The sequence below is a fragment of the Condylura cristata genome, unplaced genomic scaffold (assembly GCF_000260355.1).
Source record: "Condylura cristata isolate star-nosed mole 26May11 unplaced genomic scaffold, ConCri1.0 scaffold00009, whole genome shotgun sequence".
Classification (NCBI taxonomy): Eukaryota; Metazoa; Chordata; class Mammalia; order Eulipotyphla; family Talpidae; genus Condylura; species Condylura cristata.
In genome coordinates, this window is record NW_004567110.1 from 52,317,818 (window position 1) to 52,343,183 (window position 25,366).

Sequence of the window (25,366 nt, forward strand, 5' to 3'; positions counted from 1 at the left end):
ACACCTGTACCCATCCATCCAACACCTTCAGCTGTTAAAACAGAAGAGGTGCTATTGAAAGTGGCCTTTTCTCCTGGAGGTTCTGTGGAATAGAGGTGCTCAGCAGGTCATAGCTGGACTATCCACCTGTGATTCTGCTCTGTGCCCAGACCCCACTAGCTCCCGTCTGTGGCATTCCATGGCAGTAAGCACTGGTTGATTTGTGGGTGGACTTCCCACTGGTTCCTTCCTGAGCAGAAGCTAAAGCCAGTGGGAGGCTTAGAGTCATACAGCATAGTGTCTCTATCTCTAAGACTGCCCTGAGCCCTGGGGAGACTGTAAAATGTCTCAGACAGTCTCTGTCTCTTCACATTGGTGAGTTCTTATTCCTAGAGCGACACTTGCTGGGATGGGGAAAATTGCTCCTTCCACAATCCTACCACAATGTTCCCATGTTCCCTAAGGATTGGAAACATCTGAGAGAATTAAGAACTCTGTAGGGCATGAATGTAGGAGAGTCCACTCACATTGTCATTTTTCTGAATGCTGAGAGCACTTCCCTCAATTTGCTCCCCTAAATATAGGAACATATTAAGATATTGTAAGAATGCCACCTTGAGAAGTACCGTTCCCTGAGGACCCAGGAGGTCACTGAAATCATGAAGCTAGAAAGGGAAGTCACATGGTAAAAGAATAAAGTCACCGAGTTTCTACGAGGTGGCACTAGGCCTGCTTTCTTACATTGTCTCAACAAATTACCCCCAAAACTGTGAGCTGGCTTTTAGTGTCTCCATTTTATAAATGAAGAAACAGAAACAGACTGGGTAAAGAATCTTGGGTTTCTCAACTAATCAGAATGCCACAGAAAAGTCCAGCTCTGATGGAAGATGCTGGCTTCTTCATCAGCGGACACAACCAAGAATTTAAAAGCTCTCTTTTAAAGAGCACTATTATTGCCAATGAACAATGTTTTTCCAGCCTGGAAGGTGATGGAGCTAGTAGCTGTGACCCAAAAGCCATGGGTGGAAACTTACAACAAACATTCTTCATCATCGTAATACATTAAAGGACGGGATGCTAGCTGTTAAAATAATCCATCAACAGGATGGATTATTGAACTCATTTACAGTAAAATAGGCATCTGGCATTTGCATGTCTTCAAAGCTCCCTTTGGTTTGTCACTGGGACTCTGAAAATAACCCCGTTCTACTAAATTATTGATTAAGTTCAGGCATTTGCAAGCTCCAGCTGAGACTCAAAGGTGACTGCAGTAAAGCAGAAAACCAGAGTGAAAAGAAGAGAGAAAAAAGGGAGAGTGAGAGAAGGGGGCGGGGGTGGGGGCAAGGAATAGTTTGTCTTCATTACCCGCTTCCTGGTCTTGTCTTTAAGGAATGGCTTGATGAGCGTGTACAGGGCGTGGATGTACCAGGGCTGGTTCACGAAATGGACTCCTCCAAAGCGTGCAGGAAAGCTGTCCTGGGTAGAAAGAGAAAAACATACACACATGAGCAACATTCCACAGCTTAGATTGGACCAGCAGCATCACAACCTCAGCACAGTTTTCTTCTCTGACGGTGCTATCTAAAGACAGGGAAAGAAGGATAAGATACTTACTTTCTAGTTTTTAAGGTTTTCTCTATTCTCCTTGCCTCCTGCCTTCCCCATTGACTCCCAAACTTAAAAATTATGCATGGGTGATGAGCCTGTTCTAAATCACAATTAAATGACTGCCTACTTGTCTCAGAAGTGCACTCAAGTTGGCTGGCAGTGAGGGAATTCTTGGTTGCCTGAGGGACCAAGACTTAGGTTCCCACAAGCAGTATATCCCAGAACCAATTCCTTATTTCACGCTGAGACCCACACAATAGGTTCTTAGGAAAAGATTTCTGTTGCCTGACAGACTAGTTGAGTACCATAATGGAGAGAATACAGGTCTCCTTTTCTGAAAATCAACATATTTTGTAAATATCAGAATATAAGAGCACTTTAAAAATGCTTCCTATTTTAGAATTCAGATCTGGGCACAAGCTTATGTTTCGGAAGTTTAAGACTCTTGCTAATTAGATGCACAGAATAAGGAACCTTGATGATAGACTGAGCAGCTCCAAGTCCCAAATTGCTGTTGAGAGCTGCCACAGATTGTATTGTGCTCTTCTTCCTTGAAGGAGTTACAAAAGTAGGAACATCTAACACAATCAGGTTGCCAAGTGTGCTTGTGCTTGGCAACCAATTTCATTGCAACAAACATCTATGTAAAATGGTAGCAAAGTAAGATGAAAGCAGAAGGAGCTTAGCTTTTGAGGTAACAGCTCTGGCACTTGCGCTCCCTCCGTGAGTGAAATGCCTTGCCTGGGCCTTTTTTTTGGGGGTGGGGGTAGTGAAAACAATGTTATTGATTATTTTCTTAATCCTCTGATTCTGTTTTCCTAATTCCTCTGAGCACCTGCATACCAAGACCCATTTTCTAATGTAAATACATGTAACTGTGCCTCAGGGTTGATATTTGAAAAACTTAAAATTAATTTTTGCTTCTACCTGGACATTTTACAGAGTACAAAAGAATTAAATATTTTGTGAACTAGACATTTTCAGTAAAAGGTCTTTTTTTTCTTTTTTGCAGGGGTTTGTTTATACTGTTTTTGTTTATCTTATTTTTTTAAGTTTTATTTATTATGCATACAAAAAGCAGGCAGAGGTGTGGAGGGGGGTATGAGAGGATTCACCAGAGACAGAGTGGGGAGAAGAACATGTAGACTGACATAAATGCATGCTGAGGGGAGCAGCAGACAAGACAGGAGAGGGTTGCTGTGCCATGAGAGTTAGCTCCCTCGCCAGTCTGGGATGGAACTCATGCTGCGAATAGCTTCATAGTTCTGAGACTTGACCCCTCACACCACCAGGGCAGCCCCTGTTGATCTTATTTTTCAAAAACTAAATGAAATCACCAGGTAATGGGGAAGAGACAGTTTGTTAATTTATGCTCCTGATGCTCTTGTTATAATCTTTCACTATTCTGAATATGATTTTAGAAACGTAACGTTTGTTAATAAGTTTGTCTTTTTATGTGTAGTTCTTCAAAATTATTTGTTTCCCCCCAAAAAAAGACCATTCCTGAAAATTTTTACAGTAAATGCTAAGCACTAGCTTAGCACTTTTGATAACTTTGAGCTTCTTATAGAGAAGCATAATTCATAATTTCACTCACTAAAGATGAGCACTCAGGCCTGAAGAAGAACAAGAGTAAAGAATTTATTTATAAACCAGGGCTTTACTATCTCCTTAAAACAGACCAAGAGGGTTTTGTTCTTCTGAGAGTCTATTGTGCTCTACTATTTCAGGTCATTGAAATGGGAAAAAATTCTGTGAATGAAACTCCAGAGGAAATAGGCAGAAATCTCAAAGGAATAATTATCGTTTATAACCAGCCAAAGACACTTAGCATTAGTATTTGGAATCTCACTCATCAAAGACATCCAAACTATTTTCTATTTGTGTCAGTGGAGATTGAAAGTAAAACAAATCAGGGTGATTCCCCGGTCAGTTCCTCGAGGTTGGCTCTGCCTTCCAGTCTGCAGCTCAAGGTAGGGAGGGCACTCTGCAACTATGGACACACACACCCACACACACACTCATGAAACATTGCGCTTTTATTCTGGCTTTGAATCAGAAAAGAAAAAGGATCATCTTTCTTCACATTTCCTTCTATAATTTAAATGGAATTATTTAAATGGAAGATCCTCCTGTGTAATAAAGATTATATAACAATATTTGGCTATTCTTGAATAAACATAACTGAGTTATTAATAATGATGTGTGCATATTTGCTCAAAGGAAAAGCAAAATTAACAAATACATTTTATGAGCAATGTCCATAGTTATTGGACATGTTTCTTGGTTTTGTTAACAAACTGTAATTTAATAGGCAAGTTATCTGTCACAAATGTCTCTAGAACCCCAAAAGGGCCCACCACCTTCATGGAGAAGTAGAGGTAGCTCAATATAGCAGGTTAGTTACACTTGACTCAATGCTTAATGCTAGTGTTAACAGAGACTTTTTAGTGAATAAAGAGAATGTTAAAAAGCTATTAATTTTTGTACATTTTATGCATTTATCAGTAAAAATATAACATTTCAACTTAAAAACACACTCAAAACAAAAAAAAAATTGTCTTTCACCCAGTTTAATTTCATTTCCTTATACAAAAAAGCCTATTCTAGAAAAGCAAAAAAAAAAGATTAAAAATATTTGAAAAATTAGAACACAGAAAAAGACAAGAAAGAAGAAAAATCAACTGTCATTCCAGCATCATGAAAAATTTGCTGTTTTTAAAATAGTTTATTTAACATTTAAAATGATAAAGATGTGTTTCACATACATACGAAATACCCTTGTTGAGTTGGCAGGAGCCATTTTGGATCTGCTCTCTTAGGGATGTGGCCTCTCCCATCTGGAACAGGCTGCTTGCCATTACTGAGGGAAACTACAAGGGGAATTGCCTCAGCTCTTGACATTGGCTGTTGGAAGGTGACATGCTTCATCTGTCACATTTTACTGGCCAAACACATGCCTGGTTTTCAGGGCATCAGGAAGTGCAAGGACCCAAAGTATGGGCCAATGACAATGATTACCCACACTCTGCTCTTCTTTTCCCTCCCTTCATTTTCTTCCTTCTAAATGGGCTCTTCTTATAAACTGAATTCCAAATTCATTTTGACCTGCTTGATGCTAGGTAATACAATATTAAATAGTACAGATATAGAATGTATAGAATAAATAACACATGCATATAGATGCATACATCTAGATTGGCATATATGTAAATATGTATACATGAAGGAGCATCAAAATATATGCAGAAGCTATTAACAAACCTAAAAAATCACTGACAGCAGCGTAATAGTAATAACACATCTTCACACCTCACTTCTATCAATGGACAGATTAACCAGGCAGGAAAGCAACAAGGAAACAACTGTCTTCAATGAGAAATTAGTTCATGTGTGAACAATCAACATGTAGGTTATTTCAGCCCTAAAACCTGAGGGGTTCTGCTCAGGTGCACATGAAACTTTCTCCAGGATATACTGAACTGGAGTACAGGCTAAAGGTATAGGGTTGGTGAGAGGATTCACCAGAGACAGGGTGGGAGCAGAACAGGCTGACTGATGAAGTACACTGCTGAGGGGAGCAGTGGGCGGGTTGGGAGAGGTCTGCCACACCATGTGGATCACCCCTGGGGCAGAGGATCAATCTCGTGCTGAAGTGACTTTAGCTTCTTAGTGCTGTGCTTTAACCCACTGCACCACCAAGGAGGGACCTAGATCACATATTGTATCACAAAATAATTGCTAATAAATTAAGAAAATTGAAAACATACAAATATCATCTCTGATATTTGAGTATCAAGAGTATCAAGTAGATTAGAGTATCTAGTATAAAGCTGGAAATTACGCACAGAAAGAAAGTGGGAAGAACTTCTAATGTGTGGAGACAGAATATCACACTAACGTGGGTATTGTATTCAAGAAATCAAAAGAGGCATTAAAAAGTACCTAGAGAGGCCCTCCCTGGTGGTGCAGCAGGTTAAAGCACAGCACTAAGAAGCTAAAGCCACTTCAGAATGAGTTCGATCCCGGCCTAGAGGTGATCCACATGGTATGGCACACTTCTCCTGACTCGCCCGCTGCTCCCCTCAGCAGTGTACTTTGTTGATCTGTCTGTTCTGCTCCCCTCTCTGTCTCTGGTGAATCCTCTCACCCTCCACATCTCTGGCCTGTACCCCAGTTCTATATGAATAAATAAATCTTTTTTTTTTTTTTTTTTAAAAGGACACAACAATAAGACCATATGGGACCTGGCATAAGCTGTATTGAGAGACAAGAAAATAGCAATTCAGGGCTTTTCCAAGAAATGAGAAAGATCTAATATGAATAAGTAGGTTCATACCTTAATAAAAAAAAGAACAAAAGAAACCAAAGCCAGAAGAAGGAAGGAAATATTAAGAATTCGAGCAGAAATAAACAAAAATCAAAAGGATAATAGAAAAGTTGGGTGAAGCCAAAAGGAATTTCTTTGAAATGACCAACAAAATAGACAAAGTGACTAGTTAGGCTCATTCAGAGAAAACTTGCACAAGTAGATAAAAAATAAAAGAGAAGTTATAACAGATGTCAGAGAATTACAGAAGATCATGAGACTTCTTATGGAAACAAATTGGAAAATTTATAGAATCATAGGACCTCTTATGATTGAATCAGAAAGAAATAGAAAAATTTGAACAAGCCAATTAAAAACTAGGTAATTGAAACACTACAATAGCTTCCCAGGCAATAAAAGCTCAGGACTGGGTGATTTTACTAATGAATTCTACTAAGACTTTAAAATCAAAGTATTATCTATAGTTTTCAAATTTTTCCCAAATATTAAGGAAGAGGAAATTCTTCCAAATACTTTTTATGAGGCCTAACGTAGACATGTATATCAGGAAAAGAAAAAGAAAACTACAAATATTCCTGATAAGAATAGATGCAAAAATTCTCCATAAAATACAAACAAACCAAATTTGACAATATTTGGAAAGGTTCAGACACTGTGACCCACTGTTAGAGCAAATGAACCTCCCTAGGCAAAAAAAAAAAAAAAAAAAAAACAAGAAAACTTAACCTAAAACACATGCCTCAAGCAAAAATTAACTCAAGGTGGATCATGAAGGAAAGTATTCATACAAAATATCAAAACTAAAAACATTTTAAGAGGGGAAAAGGAGGAGATAAAAATATCAGACTAGGTGGTTTTTAGAACTGACACCCAAGATTTGATTCATAAAATGAGAAAAAAATAATTAAATTGAATAGTGCCAAAATTAAAAACTTTTATTCTGAATGCTCATGAAACAATTTCAAAGAGAATTATGTAGACTGGGGAAAATATTTGTAAACCATATATCTAACAAATAATATCTAGGATATTTAACAATCTCCCAGAGTCAAACCCAATTAGAACATAAGCAAAAGACATGAAGGGACATTTTACCAAAGAAAATACATAGATGTCAAATATACATGAAAACATGTTCTATATCATCTACCATTATTGAATTGCAACTTAAAATCGCAACATCATACTACCAGAGTGATAATGCCAAATGCTGTTGATGATACGGCAAAATCACAACATCATACTACCAGAGTGATAATGCCAAATGCTGTTGATGATACGGAGAAACTAGCAGTTATAGGCTGCTGGTAGGAATGTAAAATTGTATGCTCAGTCTGGAAGCAATTTGGCAGTGTTCTAAAAATACTGAGCATACCACTACCACAAATCCTACAACAGTAATCCAGGGCACTTATTCCAGAAAACTAAAATTTTTGTCCAAACAAAAATGGGTACATGGATGTAAATAGTAGATTTCTTTGTAATAGTCATAAAGAAGAAATAATCTAGATATTCTTCAATGAGGGCTAAGCAAGTTGACACATCTACACAGCAGACATATCAATACTATTTAATTATTAAAAGTAATAATTACTTATATAGAGAACAATCTTATGAATCTCATGAATATTACTGAGTGAAAAAACAATCCTAAAAAGTTATCAAAGTGATAAAATTGCAGACACCGAATATATTATTGTTTGCCAGGGACTAAGGCATGTAGGGACTTGAGAAAAATAGGTGAGTATGAAAGTAATAGGGCATGTGATCATATTCTTGAGGTGATAAAAATAAATGTCCTATATTTTGATTGTACCAATATCAATATCCTTGCTGTGATACTGCTCTAAATGTTTGTAAGATGTTACCACTGGGGGAAATTCAGTAAATATTATGTGGGATCTCCCCATGCTGTCTCTTAGAATTGAAGGTGGATCTACAATTATCTCAAAATTTAAAAAAAAAAAGTGTGGTTATTATGTTTCAAAATGCCCTTAAAATGCAAGTAAAAATTTCTTAAGTATAGTAAAATCACTTCTAAGATTGCCTTTCCTGCCTTATATAGAATATCAAACAAACACAAAAAGCTGTGGTAAGTAAAAGGCACAAGACACACTGAAGGATATCCTAAGAGCTCTTTATTTTCGTTAGGAGTCTTGGGCAGCCCTTTAGAAATGCACTTCATTTTCTAATGGACACTTAGACTGCACTTCATTTCCACACTGGCACTATTCAAGCATCACCCAGTTGCCTTTTCTTGTGTTGGGTCAGGATTTAGGAGCTCTGTGACAGAGGCAAAACTATTTCTTCTTTCTTTGACAGTCAGATACAGATGTTAGGGGTGGCAGAGACTGAGCTGCCTGCTGGATCATGGAACAATGACTGGTTATTTGTTAAGATTCGTAATACCTGCAGACTAACATAAATCACCAGAGAGTTCAAAACACACCTGACTGTTAAGTCATATTTTCCTGGAAAGCTTGGGGAGTATTGCTAACGCTGATTTCCCTCTCTAACTCTCAACCTTTCTCACCTATTCTCCCATTCTTATGTGAAAATCGAACAAACAGCATCACTCAAATTCACAAATATTGTGAATTCCTCCCATCTTCTCAGAGTCCTCTAAAAACCAAATGCAAAGAAGAGAAGGGAAAGGTTGAGCCCAGAGCTGTCTCATAAATCTGTTTCTTTCCCCAGCAGCCTGGAATGTCTAAGGCCTTGGGAGAAGGCATTCATTCATTCTTCTAAATGCGTGCATGAAAAGGTGCAGGCAGTATAAGCCACAAGCAAGAAGCTAGGTTTTATCTATTCAGTTCATGCGTATCATACTAATGACACCCATTTCCCACACCAAAGCAGACAGATGAAAACATTTTCAGCAACATTAATGGGCTTCACTGATGCAAGAGCGCCTCTAAAAATGTTGTAATTCATGGTGATGGGTTTCTATTACACCAAGTAGTAGTCATTAGCGTGGAAGTCACATCTCCACCTATTTGTGAGGAAATGCAAAGTGCATGCAAAGGCAGTTCCACGCCAAGTGCTTTATCTATGTCAGTGGTGAGCACGAGAAGAGGAGAATGGGCCTGGGTAACGACTTCCAGTTTTCTCTTGAAGGACTTAGGTTTCTTATACAAGTTCATATCAGACAATGCTAGAGTATACGGTTTTATCTGCAGCTCCTGGAATGGCTCTAACCCATTGCCAATTCTCTGAACCATAGATAGTGGAACCAAGCTCTGTCTAATGCTCAGACAGGCAGAAGTTCAGAACCTTCCCTGGCTATGAGATTCCTTGACAACATTTTTCATAATCAATTCTGTTCAACAGCAATTATTGAGCTCCTCTCATGAGTAAAAGCAAGGGTACAGGGTAATCTGAAAAACACTCCTTGCCTTTAATCACTTCACTGTCCAGTGGGAGAGATGGGCAAAGGGCAGGATTCAGGGTTTAGATTCTGTTGTTTGTGGCAGTGTCTTTGAGCAGAGCTAATATATCTCTTCAATCACCAGACACGAAGACCAGAAACACCCTACAGAGGCCAAATCCAAAAGCCTTATCTAAAGAGATAATCAAGGATTTGGTGATGAATGCATATATGGGACTGGGACTGGGCTTGAGAGCCTTCATGAGCTTATTTGCCAACAGGAATCCCTATGTTTTGTTTAGCCATATTATTATATAAGAATAAACTTATAGATAATCTTTTTTTTTCCAGTAAAAATAGAAGGAAGGGAGGCAAGAAGGAAGAAAAGAAGGAAGTAAAATAGATCAAAAAAATATCTTGTGATATATAATTGTCAAATTATTGCCAAGACAACAGAAAATGTTACTATAAATTTAAGGAACACCTTGGTAACATGTATTTGCCTTTTACTTGGTAGGAAAATTGTTATTAGGTTGATTAGAAAGCTTTTATTAGTAGGAAAAGCAAGATAATTTCTATTGCTTTTTTATTTTCTAGTACCAGGGCTCCAAATAGAAAACCTGCATTCTTTCTTATCTCTGGCAATGTTCTAGCTAGCCAGGCAAGATGACCAAAGAGATGAGTCAAGGAGGTGACTGATATTGTGAAGAGAGAAAAGTTTGAGTGCAAATCCATCCAGCCTGGTCACTCTGTCAGCAGAGCTGAGCACAAGCAGGGGAAACTTGATTTGCCACAGAAATCACTTCCAGCTTCTCAAATTACATGAATTTAAGAAAGGGTTTATATTATCAACCATCTTCATGTATGTATGTATGTGTGTATGTGTATATATATATATATATATAGGTATATGTTTGTGTGTGTATATATATGTGTACATATATGTGTGTGTGTATATATATATATACACTTATTGTATATATACTTACTAATTTTTATTAAGCATAAATCTTAAATCCAAGCCAATACTTCCTAATCATGATTCAGCTGCTTACAAGATACTTAAAGGACCATCAACATAATGTGAAAGTGCTGTTATTCAGTGAGAGTTAAGGTTGTTATTGGAACAGAATGAACAAGTATTCTTAAAAAGCACTCTGAACATTTTAAGGATGAACCTGAATATCTCCATATTGACCCTGCCTTATTTGAAGGAACACTTTTTTTTACAAAGATTTATTTACTTATTCATGCAGAACTAGGGTACAGGCCAGAGATGTGGAGGATGAGAGGATTCACCAGGGACAGAGTGGGGAGCAGAACAGGCAGATCAACAAAGTACACTGCTGAGGGGAGCAGCGGGCGGGTCAGGAGAGGTCTACCACGCCATGTGGATATCACCTCCAGGGCAGGTGGAGATCGAACTCATGTGAAAGTGGCTTAAGCTTCTCAGTCTGTGCTTTAACCCGCTGTGCCACCAGGGAGGGCCCGAAGGAACACTATTTTTTATAGCATAGGTATATTATTATAGTGTGGTCTGATTGTGCAGAAGGTTTCAGTTAGTTGGGATTTTCATGTGTTTAAGAACATTTCATTTTCTAATTAATAAATATACATTAATTCTTCATATTAAAAACTACCAATGACCCATTGCCAAAATAAATGAGGAGAATTCTGTGAGAATTGACTTAGATAAAGTCAGAAAATATATTGATGATACTGTTCCTTTCTCTTGACATGAAGTTAATGTTGCTCAACAATATCCTGGTCTTCTCTCACCAGGAGCCTGGCTAATCTGTATCTCTGGCTCCTGTGTTACAAGTAAGGCTTATGACTGAGTTCTGGAGAACAGGATGTAGGTGAAAGGAAGTAAATCCTGCCACTTTCAATCGGAAACATAAAACGGCTGGAAATCTTCCATGTAATTTCTTTTTTTTTCCATTTGGCTGGAAGCAACGGGTTATGAGGCCCTATAAGAGAGTGAAATCCCAGAATGGAAGAAGTCCTAGCCAACTTGGGAACCACTTGTTGGAGAAAAGATCATTGCCCAGGAAAGCTGCCTAACTAGGAACAGTAGACAGAGTTATGGGAGTGAGAAATAAATTTTCATTCGGTTACGTTATACCAAACAAAGCAAAGCTCATCCTGGCCTGAGGAGAAGCTTGAATTCTACAGTGAAGGATAAGGGGACATCTGGACAGCCTTGAGATGACATTTAAAGCTTTCAGCTTTGGGACATCACCTAAGATGTGAGTGAAAATAGAGCAGAGGTGAGATCCCAGCAGGAGCTCTAGGCACATCATGCTTAAAGAGCAGAAATAGGAGGAAAATTCATGACAGATGCTTGCAGTGACAAGGGAGGGAATACTGTCCAAGTGAAGGAAACATTTTCAGAATGCCTCAGTATTTTCACAGTGGATGGAGGATTTAATGATGTCAAATGCTTCTGAGAGACTGATAAGAGAAATGTTCCTTGAATGTGACAAAGTAGGGATACTGCCTTCAAGCAGCTTACCTTCTAGTGGAGAGGGAGGGAGGAGAGAATAAAAGTTTAGAAAGTTAAAAAAAAAAAAGCTAGAAGATGTGACATTGAAGGCTAGGGGATGTTGGGGAAGGAACTAGAATTTTGAAAAAGTTGGTCAAGAAAGAATTCATTGAGAAAGGAGCCTCTGAGGAAAGACTGAAGGTTGTGTGGAGGCCAGTCACATGTCTATCTGGGCTGGTGATTCAGGCAAAGGAAATAAAGGGCAAAAACTCAGTGGTGGGAGCATCCTGAGCAGGCTGAAGACAGGTCAATTAATCTAGCAGTTCCCAAATTCAGTTCTGCAGAACATCAATCTTAAAGAGTCTCCCTACCCATCATCATCATCATCACCAATCATCATCATTATCATCACCATCATTATCCAAAGTCAAGATCTGAAACTACTGCCTTTTATTAGGACATAAAGGAACGTATTTTTTCATTTAAGTAAAACCTTTGGAAAATTCTCGCAGCACAGAAATCAATTGAACTTTGCTTAACTCATTGCTTCCCAAGAATTTTACAGCATAGAACCCATTGGAGATAGGTTTTCTATTAGTCAAAAGTAGCATTCCAGAAAATCCACAAATGGAGATTTGGGGTTTACCTTTCTGTAGGTAGCAAATCAATTCTGCTTGAGTTGGCAATGTATAGTTTAAATATTGTCAGACACTATTTTAAACAAATCATTTATGAAAGTCATACTATTATAGGGAGCAATTTCAAGAATTAAAAAAAAATTTATGTATACAGAGCTAGAGGTGCAGAGGGTGAGAGGATTCACCAGAGACAGAGTGGGGAGCAGAACAGGCAGATGGACTGAAATACACTGCTGAAGGGAGCAGCGGGTGGGTCAGGAGAGGTCTGCCATGCCATGTGGGCCACCTCCTTGCCCGGGAATTGAACTCATGCTGCAGTGGCTGTGATAGTTTCATAGTGTTGTGCTTTAACTCGTTGCACCACCAGGGAGGGCCCAATTTCAAAAAAATTTATCTCTTTTTAAAGTTAGGACTGCATCTTAGTCACTTATAAATCTACATTATTCACATTTCACTCAGCTTTCCCATGGACTTTGGGTCTTTAAAAAGAGAAGCCCATTGATTGCATCAGTCAAATAAAAAAAGGGAACCGGATTTCTTCCCATGGAATTTTTTTCAGCTCAATTCTTAATCTCAGACCTTGGGGAACAACCACATCCACAGAAGGATTTAAATGGTGCCCACATTCATCTGCAGTTAAGAGAAGGTATAATCTTTCATTGAAAATGTGGAACACTGATTTCATGTCACTTGAGAGCAGGACAGTAACAGTTGTAGAGCCTATCAGAGACATGGCTATCAGGTTCCTACGACCTGGGGTCTCAGTGAAGTGCCAGGCTAGACCTGAGCAAAGCTCTCTATTGAGTCTAAAACTCATGCGGAAAACACTTCTTCTTGTGCCTGTTTATGAATTTTCTGCTTTGTTGGCAGGAAAAAAATTTTTCTTTGAATGTGGAGAGTCGTAAGTGCCCTTGGGGGAATTTTAGATCTCCTTCTTTAAAAACTATCTCATATATCTTCTCTTTCCATTCATCTGTCTGCCATGATGAATGGGAACTATTGCCTTGTAACCACTTCCTCCATTATTCTGATAAGTTTCATGCAAATCACATACCACAACTGCCCCCCCCCACCGCATTCCACAAAATTTAACATTTGATTTAAGCATCTATAGAGATCTGATGCATCAAATATTTTTGATTGATGAAGTCACCACAAAAGAGTTTTGACTTGTAGGTAGACTTCACACAACTATTTATGTGTTGCATTGACCTGAGTATTACCTTGAGAGCATAACTTAAAAAGCATGATAGACTTCTTAATATACATTAACCATTACAAATATTTGAATACTTTCTTTCATGGAAAGAACAGTTTACAGTTATAGTTTGAATAAATGCTAGAAATAGTCACAGAAAAAGTGACAACTAAACCAGTAGGGTTTGTTAAATTGTAAATTCTACTATTTGTGTTTTTAACTCAGCTATAAAGATCTTTGGGAATTTAAAGACCAAAAGAAAGAAAGTTATTACTAATAAAATTAGGTATTTTCTTTTAGAGAACATTTATCACCACTATTATAATATAAATCAAAAAAGTTAATGTCATGAAAATGACTTTCCTGGGTTTTTTTTAGTAGTTACACATATTCTTATAAGTATTTTATATTTTATATTGGCAGAAAGAAATATATTCATTGAAAATTACACCATTAAAGTATTATATTTATATGATACAGTCTTTCAAAATCAGCTAATATTAAAAAATACTTTTGATGTAATCAATGATCCACACACATAGGCATGTAGGCATGTGCTCACACACACATCCCTTTCCCACCCCTCCCACCGGAGGCTAACATTAGCAAGGGCTGATCATCTCTAATGATCAGGAAACATGGCAATTAATTCTAAGGGGAAGACTATGTCTTTTCATATCAGTACAATTCATAGCTTTTTCCTAACCACATGTTCTCCATGGAGTTTTTAAGAAATGAGAAATTGAAGTACTTGAGGGAAAAGATTCTCAAAAAAGGTTAGAATATTTCCAGGGTCTTATCCAGGATGTGATAATGTTATCTTCCGTTCCTACTTCATTTTACATAACATTTTATCCAGTGCTGTAGTTCTGTGAGTGAATACTAACTCAAGAAAAAAGTTTTTTATTTTCAAAGTTCCTTCCTCCACCCTTTAAACACAGGTCACAGACCCTAGTAGGCATTTTATTTCTGCCTATTTTTATGTTTTCTTTTCCTTGCTTATTAAAGAGGTGTCCTGAATTTAGGATCAAAGGCATTCAAGTTTGCCAAAGAAAGTAACTCTAAAGTCAGTCTTCTTAATAGAAAATAGGCTATGACATATAGGTCCTTAACCAAGGTGTTAAAACAATATTCTTTTCCTTCTGAAATCAGCAAATTCATCATTACAGAATTACTCCTTTGTCATAGAGTTGTAGCTGCTGCTAAATTAAAGATACCACTGTTATAGGAATAGAAATTTTCATTTATTTTCAGCAGATTTTGTTAGTGTGTCTTTTGTATGTATCTATGTGCTGGTAACGAGGGAAGACTGTTGGTCAGATAGTACTTGTAGGGTTGAAAAGGAAGCCTACAGTGTAAGGTAGAAAAGCAACAGTGGAATACTACTCAGCAATCAAAAAGATAAACCCATGCCATTTGTGGCAACATGGATGGAGCTAGAGGAAATTACGCTATGTGAAATTAGTCAGAAAGGAAAAGATAAATATTGGATGATTTAATTTATGTGGAATATAGAGAGACCAAACAAAGACAAAGCTTGCAACCTGAGCATAGATCTGAGGTATACAGCAGGTGAAGGGGGGAGAAAAAAAAAGGGGGGGACCAAAACAGGGGAGGGAAGAGCTTGGAAAACTAATGGGGACTTCACTTCAGGGGAGAAATCAAATACTGTACAAAAATGAACCCTGATATAAGATAATAAAAAATAAATTTAATTTAAAAAGAAAGGCAAAAAACAGCAATTGCAAGCTTTCTCTGTACAAATACTGTACAAAAATGAACACTGATATAAGATAATAAAAAATAAATTTAATTTAAAAAGAAAGGCAAAAAACAGCAATTGCAAGCTTTCTCTGTATCACCACTAGCTCTGTCACTCTAACTCTTTTACCAAATGGGCCATATTTCTAAAATCCTTTTGAACAGGAGACATAATATATCAGGTGCAAGATGCATTAAAGAAAGCTTTTTGGTAGGGGAGTTCTGGTTTAGATGAACCAGTGGCTGAAGCAGGTCACTTCATCTTCCTGGGCCTGGTACTATTCGCAGGGTTTCTGAGGCATCTGTGAATCACTGTGTGTAAGCCACAGTACCTGAGGATTGGAACACACCTCACAAGTCCCTCTTTCAAGATTCACGTCTCCCCTCCTTGCGGAGTCCATCTGGGCGAGTCCCCTTGATGAGGCTGTTTCTGCCTCACCATGTCAGTCTTCTATGTATTTTCCTCATGTTTGTCAGCATCTCTCACCTGGGTTGTGGATGCCCTGGGTCTGTGTGCCCAGATTTGTTCCATTGCCCACCCTCCCTCACTACTCTCAGATTAGTGCAGAGATCCTAGCCTGCCCTAGCATATCTTCCAGGTGCCTTTTCACCCCAAAGAAACTGTTGTTGGAAACTGTGGTGAGCGGACATAAAGAAATGGACATTTCTCCCCATGTGGCTTCTCCTTGGGGGAGGGGGGGAAGGGGAGGGCTTCTCCTTGCAGCTTCCCTGAGGGCAGCCTGTGTGGGTCTTTTTATACATTGCCTCAGGTCTGTCTCTGATTTCTATTCTTGCTCATGTCTTGCTTGCCTCATTGTCTCTGTTCAGCTTCTCAGATTTTCCATCACTTCTGTGGTATAAAAAATTCTGTGTCTTAAAAAAAATATTCTGTGTCTTAAACTAAGTTACTTCTGTTTTTAAATACAGAGTGATGAGATTAGAGCATTCACCATCAAAACCAAAATTTGGGGCCTCCCTGTGACATAGTGATTATGTCTCAGCACTATCATCACCAAGGCCTGAGTTCGATCCCTGGCCATGGAGCTAACCCATATATGGTTCAGCAGAACTCTCCTGACCCACCCGCTGTTTCCCTTAGTAGTGTAATTCAGTGTAAAACAGGATCTGCCTGTTGTGTACCCTACTCTGTCTCTGTGAATAATCTCACCCCCACCTTTCCTCACACCCAGTTCTTTTATGCACAAATTAAAGAATAAGTAAGTAGATTTATCATACATACATATGTATGTTCATACATACAGAGTGGTTTCTGTTTTCCTCGTGGAATCCTGACACACAAACAGATGCTGCAATATGGATTTTACTAAATTTCTGCTTCTGACTTGGAAACTCACATGATGGAATTTCAAAGCAATGGATCCTTCTTCAGATAAATGGAAAGGAATGTTCACAGGGCCAAGTTAGCATAAGGAGCCTGGTGATTAAATTTCACGTGAAGGCATGGAAGATGTTCCTGTCTGTCCAGGTAGGACCTTTGTTTACCCTGGCCAGGGAATCTTTGTTTTTAACTAAAAAATTGAAATAGTAATGTTTACATTCTTGTTAGTACCTTCATTTTGAAAGTACAAGATCCCCTCTTCAGGTGCATAGAATCATCTTATCTCTTTTTTAAAGTTCTTTAAGAGCTGCACTGACAATCCAGTATTAAAAAGAGCTTTAGTGGTATGAGCCTAATGTGGAGCTTTCTGCCAGAGTCCTCCCTGGTCTAGCAGGCAAGAGCACAAAGCCATCTGCTTAAATTTAAAGTTAGAACAGTCTCTGTCCTATGCAGTGATCTGCTGCTGGTGGGTAAGTCAGCTTTGCAACTCTCACTAAGACGGCCAAGGAGCCAGAGGCTGAAGACTAAGGACTGACCCTGTGCCCAATATTTGTAACTCCAGGTGTATTCCTTAGAAATCAAGGAAGCACTAGCTTTCCTCTGTGTATAAATAAATGGACATGCCTTAAGTCAAAACAACTTAGAGCCAGAAGTGTTCCTCCCTGATCAACAATATTTACATTTGAGGGTCAATGACTCATTGTTCCCACATATAAAATAAGTTCAAGCTTGGTGGGAGCATGTGTTCTAGTGATTCTCACAGAGTAAACCTGTCCGAACAGTTTCCTGAGTTTGATCTTCACTCGTGATTGATAAGCTTATTTAATTTGCTGCTACCTATTTATTTCAGCTGACAGTGGTTGGACTGTTTATGCAGCATATGGATACTTGAAGTTTATTTGGTTTCCACATTGTCTGTACTACATGGTACTGTCCTAGTTCAGATATATGTGTGCTATCTTTCAGTTATGCACAAAGCTGCTTGTTTTCTTTATTTATTCACCTGATAAATGTATTGCAGGTCAGTTGTGTGCCAGGCTCTGCCTAAAATTCCATTTGTCAATAAGGAACTCACACTTAAGGGAAGGAGACAGAACACAAAAGTGCATGATACTGCGGGGAACATGCAGTGAGAGATGTGAAGACACAAGGTGAACACCAAAGAGGGAGCCGCCTTCAAACACATCCCATAGAGCCGGGCACCCAGTGGGTGCTCAAGTAGTTAAGGACCTAAAAGGGCCCTCAGGGCCCCCAGCTCCAACCAAGGAGCACTGTTGCATTTCTGTCCTCCCACAGACCAACTGGAGCTATTGCTGTGTTTCAAGGGTCAGATACATTCTGGCAAGCATGGGAGTCCTGAGAAGAGTTTCAAAAAGGAGGGAGCAGGAGTTCCAGTTGTCCTGGAATTGGGAGGGACAGTGGGAGCAAGCTCTGCAAAATTAAGAGGGGCCCCTCCTCACCCAGAAAGGAAAAAACCTTGAAGACCTCCTGCTTTACTGCTTAGGGCAGTTCTGTTTTCTGGAACTGCCCATGCCTCTAGCAATGCTCTGTTGCTTCTTAATAAACTTTGTTGCTGGCTTTATTGGGTGCTTCCTGCAATTCTCCACAAACAATGGGCTGGAGTCACAGTCCCCAACAAAACACAAGGCTGAGCCAGTAACAGAGGTCTCAGTGCTGCTGGTGTAGTCACAGCAGCTGGCAGGGGCCAGTTCTCTACTGAATATTTATAAAATGGGAGTGAGCAGAAAAGGTAGTTCAGCCTCTAGCTTTCTACTGGCAGCTACAAATATACAGCCATCATCATGTATTAATGGCATGAGGACACACCAGCATGTCACAGGGTGAGGTGGGATGGGGAAACACTGGTCTCTTCTTCGTAAGACAACCTCATTTTATTTGGAAAGATACAACAAGCATAGAATGCAGCTAGCAAATACTGAACATCCATCCACAGTGAAGCACTAAGTCATATGCTAGAAGTGGCTTCATTTTATGGGAACTGTCAGGTACTTCTTTCCTAAATCAATCAGCTCATGCAATAGAGTTTAACACCCACAAGAATGATTTGAGTCTAAGGTGACACCATGGACTTCTAAGAGAAGACCTTTGTGTGTAGAAGCGACTGTTGGAGTTGGTGGGCTGAATAGAATACAATAGAAACAGAGTATGGGATGGGATTGAGCTGAACTTCACTTCTATACTCATGTTCTCCTGACTGGGAACCAGGCTCTACTTCTAGATATATTTGTAAAAATGTATTCACTGCTCTAGTAGGTCAGAAATTTCAACTAATGATATTTTAGCAACTTGAAACTCTAACTTCAAACAAAATGTTGCATCTGACCTTACAGAAATGAGATCTGGTCTGTGTACTCAGAAATTTTCTTGGGTTGGAGCGCTGCACAGCAAAGCTAAGCAAAGCATGGCTGCTTCAGTGAGAGTTCGATCCCTGTCCCAGAGGTGACCCACGTGGTGCAGCAGCCAGGGTGTCACAGCAAACCTCTCCAATTTCACCTGCTGCTCCCCTCAGCAGTGTAATTTGTCCATCTCCCTCCCTACTCTGTTTCTGGTGAATCTGCCCCTCCCCCCAACACCTCTGGCCTACACTTATTTCTGTATGCATAAATTTTTTTTAAATCTTAGGAAAAAAAGAGTCAATTGCACTACTATCTACTTTCTTCGATCCCTGCCTACCAGACACTATTTAATTAATATTTATAGAACAGATGAATAAAAGGAGAGACACAAACCACCATACAAAAATCCACTGCCTATTCTATTACAAGAACTTTAAACTCAGCCTGTGAGATGATTTACCCAATTGAAATGTAGTGACAGGAGTCTGAAGACAAAGATACTGGGGAGCAGCGGCTAATGACCACAGTTTCATTTTGAAAAGAAAGCGTTCTGCAATTAAATAGCACGATGTGGTACAACTCGGTGAATATGCAAGCCCTCATTGAATGGAACCATTTAAATGGGTGAATTTTGTGTTAGATGAGTTATATTTCAATAAAGCTGTTCTTGTTTTAGAAAAATCAAAGTTGACATTCAGTCTTAATGAGACGCTTTATGACCTGAGAAACCTTTTTGCCTTTCTCTGTGTGTAGTGTAGTAATTTAGTTTTATGCTTGAAAATAAAAGGTTTACATTATAAGCCAATGAAAGTTATGACTTAACAACAGAAAAAAATATTCTGTTGAAACATGAAAACATTTTAAACTGAACAACAGAATACAAATAAGCATGGATTTATTAAGCCTAAAACTGAAAATATTGTTTGTGTGTTAGAAAACAAGTAGACGAGCTATTAGTTCATTTGGTTTATCCAATAACCACCTTGATAAATATGAGCGGCAGTGTTTTTCTAAGATACAGAAGAGCTGTGTTATCATTGACTGAAATATTGAGCACTGGAAACTTTTGACATGTTTTAGACCACTTGCTCATAAATATAACATACTGGGCTTTGTAGATCCATCACCGCTACTGTAGGAATCTGGGACTTTTCAGATGAAAATTGGGAAAGAGTTACATGCTATAACAGAATTGGGTTCATCTTGATCACAATGCTTAATACATCTCTGCAACAAAAAAATGGAAATTCTTTCTTGGATACAAGGTTTTCTCTAACATGTAAGACCCAGAATTCCCATCAGTCCTCAATCTGATGCCCTTCATGAAGCTCAATACACTCTAGTAAATCAGCAGTCAATTCTCTTAGCCTTGAACTTCCCAGTTCATTGCCAGTAGACACACAATGATTCTGAGCACTTGAAGTCTGTCTTGTCCAAATTGGGATATGCTGTCAGTGAAAGGTACACAGCAAATGTTAAAGACATTAAAAAAATATTTCCTTAATATTTAAAATCTTTATTCCATGGCAATATTTTTGGACCTATTGGGGGAAATAAAATGTATTACTCCCACATGTAGCTATTCCTTTCCTGAGGCTGAACAATGAAGGAAATCAGTTGAAGAGAACTGAGCCCTGTGAAGGAGATAAAGAAAGAAATCAACAGGTCTGAAGAGAGGCATGGCAAACCTTTGCTTTTATTAACTTTTTAGAACTGTTATCAAAATATGAGTGTAGGGAGAATTAGGAGAATCAGGCGCGGTATATAGTCAAAATGCTGGGTTAGCCCTTTAGTTGTTCTGAAAGTTTAACACCATTTTAGACTTCATCTTCTTTCCCGAAGGGGAATCCCTGATGATCACAGGCAGATTGCATAGGTAGCCATCAAGAGCTAGATCATATACAGAAGCAATATAATTGCTGTCTCTGTCTATAGTCAAAAGTGGATGTTTGGGAGTTGATCTAGTTGTACAAGGAGGATTAAAACTCATAAAGTCTTTTGCCCAGATATAAGTAGTCATTTTCAAACTTTATTCTTAATATCTATGTGGATAAAGAGCTCATAGCAAGGAGAAAGAGATAAATGCATTTGCACTGCATAAAATCTAACACTCTGGGCCCTCCCTGGTGGTACAACCAGTTAGGACGCAGCACTGCAAGCTAGCTGCAGCCTCTTCAGTGTGAGTTCAATCCCCAGCCCCAGAAGTGATCCACATGACGTGGCAGACCTCTCCTGTCTTGCCTGCTGCTCACCTCAGCAGTGTACTTTATAGATCTGCTCCCCACTCTGTCTCTGGTGAATCCTCTCACTGCCCCTGCACCTCTGGCCTGTACCCCAGTTCTATGTGCATAAATAAAGAAATCTTTTAAAAATACTATTAAAAAATAAATAAAATATAATGCTCCCATGATGTAATCCTCAGCATGAAGTCTACGTGCATTTCTTCCTGCAAATAGTCCCAATGAAAAAAATCCAAATCTTCCAGAATAGCTCCTGTGTGCTTCAAGCTTGTAGCTACCAATTATCTAGTGAGACCCACTGTGTCAGGGGAGGGTATTGGAGATATAAGGTTGAAGTGACAGGACAGCCTCTTTTGAGAAACTTTAGTGGGGGGAGGACATAGAAAACAAAGAACTAAAGCATTATTCTACTAGAACTATACTATCACCATAATTATGATATTTGATTACTAGTGGATATAGAAGAATATATAGAGTGTTATAACTAACTTAAGGCAAGTCTTCATAGACTATAATTTGGTTAGTAAAACTTCTATTGTTGCATGACAATAAATAATCTGCTAATTATTTTATTTAAGGAAGTTAGTACAAACTACTTTGGTGGCTATGTTTGCATCTATGGTTCTTTGCTGTTGGAGATGCAGAACAAACAAATTAGAAATTAGTCTTGTTTGGGTACTCTGTGCCAAAGAACAGCCATTTGTCAAGGAAAATTCTATGCTTTGCCCTCAACTTTTAGTACACTGGTGGCTTTGCTCTTCAGGAAAAGTAAGACCTTTGTGACATCTAAGTGCTCACTGAGAAGCACTAATGATGATAATAATGGCAATTTGGGAAGACAAATAAATAATTAGAGCTGACAACTTTGGGGAAATAAACAGGAGCCAATTAATGGATTTTCTAATTGGACCTCTGTATTGTGACAGGTGTAGACTGTATGTTCAACAGGTGTAGACTGCAGAGTGACTTTACAGTGTGTGTGTGTGTGTGTGTGCAGGCACGCATGTGCGTGCAAACCCAGGTGTCCAAGAAGGGAGGAGAGATAAGGCTAGAAGAGAGGCTCTGTGTTCTGGAGTCTCATACCATCTTACAAGCTTTGATAAATGTTTTCAAGTCTCTGCAGATTACTCTTGACTTGTTAACTGGATACTTTTCTACATACAGAAAATTAATGTTATCTTATATTTAGAAATTAACATTTTGAATGCATTGGTATTACTCAAGTATGTTTTATCTCAGTTTAGCCAGCTATTACCTGGTAGATACTTTGATCAAGTGTTGTTTGCTATTAAGTGTTAGAAAAGGGAAAAGTCTTGGTAATTTTTGTATGACAAGTAAAATTATTTTGAATGCCTCTACTAGTTTTTAGAAGTTGGAGCAAAAATATGTTGTCAGTTTTCTCCGTAATTACACAAAACATTGACATATCTTTGGTTGATTAAGAACACACTCTCGGCTACTAGTCATTCCTTTACTGAAAAACACATTTAAGCACAATTATATAATACCACACATATTACTCTTTGGAAGATATTTATAATTAGGTGAGAAAAGAAACCAACTGTTCCCTACCTGGAGAAATCCCTATAGGATATTTTCTATGCTTGTCTTGGCCTAGAAATGTTGTAAAAATCATAATGAATTGTTTTGAATAAGCTAATGCGCATCATCATTTAAAATGTGCTATGAATTAAGTACTTTTCTATATGACCTAGCTTCAAGAATATTCCAGTTTTTAGTATTACTGAGCTCGGCTGCTAAAGCAACTAGACCCTTAATCACAAACATGTCAGAATCGCAGGAGTTAATAAAGAAATAATCCTGGTGGATTATTATCATTATTATTATTATTATTATTATCATCATCCTGGTGGGAACTGTACTAGTGAGAGGTGCCCTTGTCTGTAGAGCAGGAGGGGCAGAAGGAACTGCATGGTAAAGGGCACATTTTGCTCCTTGTGATGCTTTGAGATGCACTGTGATTCCCCCAGTTATCCATTAAAAACAATCAGTGGAGGCCCTCCCTGGTGGGGCAGCGGGTTAAAACACAGCATTAAGAAGCTAATGCCACTTCTGCATGAGTTCAATCCCCGCCTGCCCCGGAGGTGGCCACATGGTGCAGCAGACCTCTCCTGACCCGCCCACTGCTCCCCTCAGCAGTGTACTTCATCGATCTGCCTGCTCTGCTCCCCGCTCTGTCTCTGGTGAATCCCATCACCCTCCATGTCTCTGGCCTGTACCCCAATTCTATATGAATAAATAAATAAATCTTAAAAAAAAAAAAACAATCAGTGGAAGCCCTCTCTGGTGACTCAAGTGGGTAAGTCCCAGCACTATGATGCTTTCCACAGCCACTGCAGTATGAGTTTGATCCCCAGCTAGGAAGGTGACCCACATGGCCTGGCAGACCTCTCCTGTCCTGCCAGCAGTATATTGCAGTCCATCACCTGTTCTGCTCCCCACTCTGCCTCTGGTGAGCCCCCTCATCCCCCACACCTCTGGCCTACTGCCCAGCTCTTGTCTGCATAAATAAAAATAAATCTTAAAAAAAAATCAGTGGATACTAAAGGTCAACTGAAGCCAGCTCAGTGTCCAAGAGGACTCATTCCTGGTCACCTGTTCATCACCAACTCTCTTCAGGGGACATTTTCAACCAGAGGATGGACTGCCTGGGGCACAGGGATGCCACAGGGTGATTGATGAATGGGTAGTCACTTCTCCCTGTTACCTTTGACCTCTGACCACATAACTAATTCTTGTTTCAACTAACTCATCAGAGTAGGTTAAAGAATTTTGTTGATAAACAGGCTTCTTTTGTTTTTACTCTTTGTTATTCTAGCACACACACAGCTGCTTATGAGTTTTGTTTTATTTTTTAAAGATTTATTTATTTATGCATTCAAGAACTGGGGTACAAGCCAGAGGTCTGGGGGAGAAGCAGAGAGAATTCACTAGAGACAGATTGGGGAACAAAACAGGCAGGTTGACTGAAATACATTGCTCTGCTGAGGGGAGTAACAGGTGAGACAGGAGAGGTCTGCCATGCCATGAGGGTCACCTCCCTGGTCAGGGATTGAACTGCTGCAGTGGCTGCCAATGGCTTCAGAGTGTTGTGTTTTAACCTTTCCCCACCAAGGAGGCCCTGCTTATTAGTTTAAAGTGGGGTTTCAGTTATGAAGATTGACTATATAATTGTCACAGATGTTTTTATTGCATCCCTCATTTTTCTTCATGTTCTAGCTAACTCTTTAAGTTATAGATGGGTCTTTATCAGAACTTCAGCAGTTTGAGAATCAGGTACTAGATACAAGTCAAATTTAAAAAAGAGAATCATTGAAAAATTACAAAAGCAGTTGAGGTAATGGGAAAGTTTACTTATGGAGAATTTTTTTTTTAATCATGCCGTTTTACACTGATTTAATTTCTCTGCCTAGCACTGAATATAATAGTTAATTACATTTTTTGTTGGTTCTATATTCTCTTTTTTGCTTTTCTTTTATTTTCTTCTCCTCTGGACTCCAGTGTCCATAATTGAGTGATCATATTGCTTTGCACTCTGCAACCCAGCACCCAGGTCAATGTCTGTTATACAGAAGGGACTTGGTGGTAGTGGTTGAATGAGTGAACTGATGTTATGTTAGTAGATATGTAATCTTTCTCATCACATACATGTGTGTATTTCCATTGATGTCAGTTTACATTATGAAAAATCCTTGAGTCTTTCAATTCCTTATTATAAAGCTGAGTACAATCTACTCTATTGCACATGCTGACTTGAAATATTCTTCCAAAGGTGAAAAAAATCAAGCTGATAAAGAGATCTACACAGTTAGGCTGTAAGCAGAGTGATCCAGTTCACACTGTTTCCCATGTAAAAAAAAAAAAAAAAAGTCCTCTTTCACTATTTGAAAACTATTCTTCAATAAAAACCTAATATATTCATTCATGGGTCTGGTATTTCAATCTGTATTTTCACAGCAGGATTTTTTTTTTCTTGGCCTTGTGAGGACTCTACCTAAGTTGGATCCTACCATTTCACACCAGAATGACCACAAAGGAGAAGG

General features: G+C 38.8%; 1 protein-coding gene across 1 annotated transcript in view; it reads right to left on the minus strand.

Annotated features, from left to right (window-relative positions):
* The window catches only part of CLVS1 (clavesin 1), a 152,374-nt gene that overhangs the window by 16,872 nt on the left and 110,136 nt on the right, over positions 1 to 25,366 (minus strand). Inside the window, exon 4 of the mRNA XM_004679849.2 lies at positions 1,345 to 1,455. Within this exon, the coding sequence (XP_004679906.1) occupies positions 1,345 to 1,455 (111 nt within the window). The remainder of the gene's footprint in view (positions 1 to 1,344; positions 1,456 to 25,366) is intronic.